At 39.9% G+C, this 7,800-nt stretch overlaps 1 protein-coding gene across 1 annotated transcript in view; it reads left to right on the forward strand.

The window, feature by feature from the left end:
- Nucleotides 1-1,628: 1,628 nt before the first annotated feature.
- PIP5K1B (phosphatidylinositol-4-phosphate 5-kinase, type I, beta) overlaps nucleotides 1,629-7,800 on the forward strand; it is a gene marked incomplete at its 5' end in the record, with an annotated part of 25,447 nt that continues 19,275 nt past the window's right edge. The window contains one exon of the mRNA XM_009077068.1: nucleotides 1,629-1,759. Within this exon, the coding sequence (XP_009075316.1) occupies nucleotides 1,629-1,759 (131 nt within the window). The remainder of the gene's footprint in view (nucleotides 1,760-7,800) is intronic.

Consider the following 7,800-nt stretch of genomic DNA (forward strand, 5'->3'; position numbering starts at 1 on the left):
GCAATAAGGGCCTAAAGGAGGATCCAGGAAGTTACAGGCCCATCAGTCTTACTTCAGTTCTTGGAAAAGTTACAGAAAAAATCCTCCTGGGAGCAATCACAAGTCAGATGTGATTGGGAAAAGCCAGCATGTATTCACCAAGGGCAAATTGTGATTTATAAGCCCGGTTTCCTGTAACTAAGTAATTTGCTTGGTTGACATGGGGCAAGCCATGGACACTGTCTACCTGTATTTCTCCAAGGCTTTTGACATGGTTTCCCACAAGCTTCTCCTAGAGAAGCTGATGTGTTGTGGTCTGGACAAGTGGTCCATGCAGTGGGTGGGAAACTGCCTGGCAGGCAGCAGCCAGAGAGGGGTGATAAACATCTCCTTTTCAAACTGGCAACCTGTCACAAGATGGGTCGCCTGGGGTTGATGTTGGGCCCCACACTGTTTCATGTTTTCATAAGTAACCACCCAGATCACTTATGGTCACTTGGGGATCAAATGTACACTGCTGAATTTTGCCAATGATGCCAAACTGAGTGAGGAGTTGGACACTTTGGAAGGGATAGCCACCTTGCAGGAAGATCTGAATAGACTGAAAGAGTAGGGTAATAATAATCTTACGAATTTCAGCAAGGACAAGTGTAAAGTCTTAAAGTATAAGGTCTTAACACCTGGGAAAACACAATCCAGGACTGCAACACAGTCTGGGATCACCCTGCTGGGGAGCAGCTCTGGACAGGGACCTGGAGGTCCTAGTGAATAACAAGCTTAGTATGAGTGATCAGTGTGCTGCTACAGCAAAGAAAGCCAGTGAGATCCTTCAGCAAGGCATCACCAGCAGAGATGAAGCAGTCATTATCCCTCTCTTGTAAGCATTTGTAAGACTACACCTGTAATACTGTTGTCAGTTTTGGTCCTGACTATACAAAAAATATATGGGCAGGCTGGAGAGGATCCAAAGAAAGGCCACAAAGATGATCAAAGCACTGGGAAGCCTGCTGTGTGAGTGTGACTGAGAGAGCAGGGTTTGTTCAGCCTGGAAAAAAGAAGGCTTAGGAGAAACCTTATCAACTGGTTCCAGTATTTAAAGGGTGGCTACAAAGAAGATGGAGACTCTACTTTTACAAGGAATCATGAAAAATATGAGGGATAATGAGTACAAGTTACTCCTGAGGAGATTCCAGTTGAACACAAGTGGAAATGTTTTCACAGCCAGAACAATCAACCAATGGAATAATCTCACTAGAAGTGGTGGATTCCCCAACCACATTTTGAGATTTGGCTTGACAGGGTGCTGGGCCATCTTCTCTCTAGACCATGCTTTTGCCAAGAATGGTTGAACCAGGTGATCACTGAGGTCCTTCCAACCTGGTATTCTATGATTCTATGCTGAGTTAGAACCCAATGTCTAAGTTTCAGTTTGTACAACCAGAGAATTGATTTTTGTAGATTTTGCTACAGTATAGTGATACTTTAAAATATTTTAGTTGAAAATCAGTCACCTCACTGAGTTCTAGGAAGTAAAGATGACATGCCATTGTTATTACAAAAATGATAAGAGTTTAGCATATAATATTAATGGTCAAGAACAGAGATCTGTTTTTAGCAAACTCATGCTTGAATTCTTACTTTCTACACAGACTGCATCCTCAGCTATTAAAGGTGCTATCCAGCTGGGAATAGGATACACAGTTGGAAACCTTACATCAAAACCAGACAGAGATGTTCTTATGCAGGACTTCTATGTAGTGGAAAGTGTCTTCCTACCAAGGTAAGGACAAGTTTACTAAATCTGTCTTCAATAGAATCTCATCATGAAACTCTTAACTATATTTTGAACATGGATTGTTTTCCATTTCTGACAAAATGGTGCTGGAGTAAGTTTAATGCATGGAATTTGAAAATAATCCTGTCTTATTGTTGTCACTGAAAATGAAGGTAGGGAGAAAACTGGGTCACACTTCAACTGATGATTTATGACTTATCACTTACAGACTTAGAAGCAATTGTGAGACTTTCAATTAAGGGAGCCATTAATTACAATTTGAAGTGATGGTCCAACATTCACATTTGTTTAGTTTCTAAAAACTGAGAATAATACATGGGATTTTGTTGAGGGATTCAAGTCCTGCAGTGTCAAGTATAATATAAGAATTTATACTACACTATAAAATTCTGTCCAGGACTTCAGTCTGTGGCAATGCTCAGCTCTTAAAAGCTGACTACATGTTTTGCACCATTACTGTATTGCCAATTCAACTCATATCACTGCCAATCAATGGTATGGAATTTGTAACAATGTAGTGATGCTGATGAGAGAAATCAAGGTTGTACTGATTTTTGCTGTTCAGGAGCTGAAGGATAGTGCCATGTAACTTTTCCAAGTGACATACGCTAGGAAGGGATGAAGAAGGTTTAGGAAAAATGTATTTCAAACCCAGGATGTCTTGCTCTGTTCATTGTTGTCTGGGTTCTTAGTAGTGCTAAGTACTGACATTTAGTAAGGACTTGTTATGTATGCAATATTCCCTGAATTTGGGAATGATTTCTGTGAGTTTTTCAAAGTTTGTTCATGTGCTGTTTGAATGCCATTTCATAAGCTGTTTCTAATAATTTACAGTCCTTAATAATTGTTGATGTCACTAAACAAAGTTAAATTAACCACATAAAAAACAATTGCAGGCACTTTCAATTTTGATCTTTCCTCATGTAAATTTGCCTGATTCGACTCCTGTTTTTCTTTGAACTGAGGTATCCTTAAGATAAAATATATTTATCATATGAAATTAAGTTTTTACATTATATTCTTTAGTTGTAGTAATTGTACTCATATCCTTCTTCTGATGTTAGCAATGAGTTTTGTGCACAGTTTTGTAGCCTTTCTCTTGTAGATTAGGTAAATACAGAGAAGTTAACTACATGCATATTTTCATAGACTGTAATCACAGAATTTGTTAAAAAATCCAAATTGCAGGTGAGAAATTTGCATATCATGTAACAAAGTTTATATTGCTCTGAAAAATGGAGTGAGAAAATTGCATGTCTGTGATGGTGTTGGAGGCTTCAGTAGTTTGTTTGCTGTGATATCAGCTTTGATCATGGAAATGAAGTAAAATCTACATGTTAAAACTATTTTATTACATAACACAGTTTTGGAAAAAAATATTCTCTGTCTCTCTCAACAGTAGTTTTAGAAGGACAAGTGAAAATGGTTCATAGTCCATAGCATTGCATATATCTTCTTTCCTGTGAGACTCACAAGCATGTACAGACAGAAATGAAATTTCCCTGTTTTTTGTTAGTTTTAAGGGAGAGCTAGGACAGATCCCTCTGGCTTGAAACAAAAACAAAGGCAGAAGGAATAGATGGATTGCACTAATGTAGAATTGATTAGAAAAGCTTTAGTAGTACCTTTCTGGACAGTTTCCTGTAAAAAAAAGAAATAAATCATATGAGGAAAATTAGACAAATGGAAAGTAATGGCCAGAGCAGCATAGCTTTATTTTTTTTGCATAGCTATATAGTAAGCAGCAGTTTATAACCTAGTGAGTCATCTTGGCTGTGACAAAGAGACTCTATAAAGAGCACTTGTTGACAGCACTCTCTGTGGAACTAATAATTGACTATCCATAGCAATCTCCTCAAGCCATGACACTTGAGTTCATGTGCTGATGCAAAGGAATTTTCAATTGCAAGTCTTCTCTCTGTCTTAATTTAGCGTTCACTTTTATTTGTCTAAAATACCTTCAATCAAAAGAAGTATTAGTGCTCATAAACTGTAATAATTTAGGATTGCACATAATGATACAGGCTTCTTTCTTGCTGGCTGAGAGTATTGGGATGTTGAGTGTCTCATGATGGCATTATGTGGATTGGTCCTGAGTACCTAAATGTAGTGTCATTGCCCTAGTTGGAAGTAAAAAGCTGAGGTGGCATGTTCTTTACAGCTAGGGCTGCACTCCAAAGGTGCACCTCAGATGCTCTTCACTTTTTTTTAGGGCAGTACCTACATGTGATGGCAGTACTGTGAAAGTCATTACTCTAATGACATTTTTTTCCCCTTTGGACTGGTCTGGATTGAAAGCAATTAGTTGAAATTAGTAATGCCAACAGGTCAAGTGGGCTGACCTCTACCTGCTAGCACCCTGGAGCAAGCTGAGGTTGGATAAACTTTTTGCAGAGGTTTGCAGGTGAAGGAGAACATAGCAGTGCAGTAAGTGTGGTGCTAAAAGTAGGTGCTTACCAAGCAAGGAACAGTAATTTTCCACTTGCTTTGGGTACAAATAATTCATCTGCAACTCCAAGCAGGCTATTAGCTGAACTTCCCCTTCACTGTGGCCAATTCACAGCAATCTGCCTCTTTGCAAGGTGTCCTACTCCACCTTTCTCCTATGTTTTCCCTGCCTCATCCAGGCACACAGTAAGATGAGAGGACAGCTGTTCTGCAGTGTCATAGGCACATCTACTGCTTTGACAACAACAGGAGTGCTGTTATGGCCATGATAAAATAGATTTAAGCTAGTAGAAATGCAATGAAACAGCAGCCTGTGCACTACAAGCAAAAATCTCTACCCTTTTACTGTTAGTAATAGTCAACAGTTGTTCATTAATTTAATCAGGTGCAGAAGATAAATAGTCTCTACATACCTCTCAGACCCTGAAATCACCCTCAGCACTGCCTATACCTCAGCTTCAGTAGCCATAGCAAAACACTTCCAGCAGTGTTCAGGATTCATGAAGGAGGAAGAAATAATGCCTGGGTAAAAAGTGGTCAGGTCAGTGCTCTGCATATTGCAAGAGCTACCGATGTAGATCTGGAGGAACTCCATGGGCTGCAGGTTATGACTGGTCCAGAGTTACTTTGTAACCATGCTAAATTGGTCAGAGTTTATCCCAGATTCATTTAGGTGTTTATTTCTGGAAGTGACTTTGAGTGAAGTACAGATGTCTCTGTACAGTGAGTGGATTTGAATTGCAAAGGTGCTTGTTTTCATTGAACATTGGAGTGGAAAAGTGCATTTCTTGCTTTCTGCTTCACACTGTGGCATTCCTTTCATCCCTTGCCCTTTGAGCTACCCAGGAGTTTATATAACATGTTGCTTTTGGAAACAGAGGTATTACTAGAAGCCGCTATAAAGGAGTTCATTGAGATCCACCATCCACATACAGCTTGAGTGGTACTATGCAAATTTGCTCCTAGGACCAAGAAAAAAAAATGCACTCTGCGTCTGTCACAGTCGATTCTGAAGATACTGTCTGAAGTGTCCACCCTGCTCCCTAAACAACGTGAAACCATAGAGGGAACTACTCCAAGTAACCTCTCTTCTAGCTTTTCAACTCTGCTTTGAAAATCCAGCAAGAGTTGCTTACCTGGTGCTGGTGCTGCTGCAGTAGTGGCTGGAGGGTTCAGTGGGCAGGTTGTGCATCCTGTGTGTGCTCTCTGTGCTCTGTCCTGTGACTCAGCTGTGTGGAGCATATTTGTGCCCCCGACCTTTCTGGCTGGAACTAGTTCATTTTTTTGGTGGCGTGTTTTGCCTCCAACTCAGTCGTTTGTGTAATGTGGCTTCAGCAATATTTTGTCAGCTGTTTGATTCAGCTCTGGCGCTGCTTCCCAGTAACATGGCTATGAGTAGAAAGGCTTGCTGCTCATCTGTAATATAAGCTTAGCTGTGGCAGGCGGGGGTGGCTGAATGTGATTGCTGGGCCATGGGGCTGTGCAGCTGCCTGTAAGTTGGCAGTGTGGGCAGCTTATTAAGCTCTTCCAGCAGACACATAGTAAGTAGATGCATTTTCTGTGGTGACTCTTGACAAGCCAAACAGAAGCTGCTCTATTCTGTCAGCCAATTTTGGCTGGTCAGTTGTATGCGTCTCCAGATATGCAGAGCATTTGGAGCAAGGCAGTATGTTTTAGCCTGCATCTCTTTTTGTTTTCTTAGTGGAAGCTGCTGCTAAGCACAGCTGTGAGTCTGACCTTTTTGCAGCAAGCTGATAATCAGTTTTGTGTGCTTTCCTTGCTAATACGCTTTATTTTCAGGGTCTAGACCCTGCGTATTGAGAGCAGTTGCTATGGTTTCTAATTGAGCTAGTGTGTTAGATGTTGACCTGTATACACCCTGGAGCTACAGTTGTCTGTATAGCAAACTGGTTGAGTTACAAATTGCTTTCTTGTGATGCTAATGAAAGATTATTCAGTACTTTCTGCTCCTTGATGACAAAAGCGTAATATTATATTATATTATGATAGGATTTGGATGACAGCCCAATTGAGTAGTCAAAAGTACTAAGAAAGTAAAACTTCTGACATGTTTGGGCCATTCTGGGTTTTACCCCATGTCTAAAACTGAACTGTACTGTTCACTGGTATGTTTTTGGGGACTGGTTGAGAAAAACAAGGAAAATGGGCACTGGTAGTTGGAAATATCTTTGTACCAAACCTGTAGCATAGGTTTCCTGGTAGGTTAAGTAGTGTCTTTGTAGTGATAAGGAGAAGTAAAACCTTAAAGGGCCAGGAAATGCCAGCTGAGTGAATAGAGGGAAGTATGCCCTAAAGGGCCATTAAGTGCTGAGGGAGGGGATGGGGACAATGAATTTTTGAGATCTAATTGTAATAATAATGACCACTCATCCCTGGAAATGATTAATATGTATGAGAATTTAATGTATAAAAACCATGAAGTTTTTGTCCCTGGTTGCACAAGTTTGGTGGAGTGATCCCCCTTGTGCCCAGTGCTGAATAAACAAATACCTGCTCCTCAGAGAGACAAGTCTGTGAGTAGTTCTTTTACAGCTTTTCTCGGCATCAGTAGCGCAGAATGCTCTGCAGGGTCAGTGTGACTAGTACACAAATGTTAACACTAACGATTAGTTGTTGTGTAACTTATGCCACGATCTGTGTTTCCAGTTGGACAGTTTCACAAGACAGATAAGAAAATGGCCTGAATCTTTTGATAAAGTGCTGCTGCTCTTCTTTGGTGCTTTGGTTGCAGAGATGCATAGAATGACCTGAGTTCTGGCACACTTTTTATGGTTTGTGCATAGAGTGATAGCACAGAGAGGAGGATGTAATTTCTGTTTGCAAAACAAATATTCCAAATGGGGATACCGTGGCAACAAAAGCAGAAATGTGCTCGTTACAAATTACTGCTTTCAGCTGCTTCTGTTGCTGTCAAATTCTTGGTAAACCCCTGATAACCTGAGTACTTGCGTGATTATGTAGACAGACTATTTTTAAAGTACTCTGAGATCCTGTATTTTAATGGCATTTCCAGCTGATAGTGAAATAGTCATGTCTTCTTTATTATAAGTAAATGCTTCTGTATTTAGCTGTTACATAGATATGGTTGGCTTGAATTGTTTTGAAGATATTTGCTATTCACAGTCCTGTTTCAAAGCTGCTTAGGATAGAATGTGGTAACTGAAAGTATAGGAAAACATATCGTGAAAAACAAGGATATTACCACTGGACTTTATCCCACAGTATGAAGAAAACAAACACACACCTATTTGTACAGGTAGCCATAATACCTATTTCCATCATGTAGGAAATTATTGCTTTCCTGAAATTATGTATAGGAAATGAATACACCAAAGTTCTACCTGACCTGTCAGCATGTATTTATTTGATTCAGTTTATAGAGTTGCTACACATTTTGATGCATTGTAAAAGAGCAGCTGTATCCAAGAACAGTGAAACCGAGATTAGATGCTCTTTGGTTTCTAAGGTTGTGAGCATTTAATTTTAGACATTTATTTTGATTTTAAGATCTAAAAAAGAGTTTATTTCACTGAAAGCACTGAGGTGTTCCTCACTCT

Source organism: Acanthisitta chloris, unplaced genomic scaffold (genome assembly GCF_000695815.1).
Source record: "Acanthisitta chloris isolate BGI_N310 unplaced genomic scaffold, ASM69581v1 scaffold15696, whole genome shotgun sequence".
NCBI lineage: Eukaryota > Metazoa > Chordata > Aves > Passeriformes > Acanthisittidae > Acanthisitta > Acanthisitta chloris.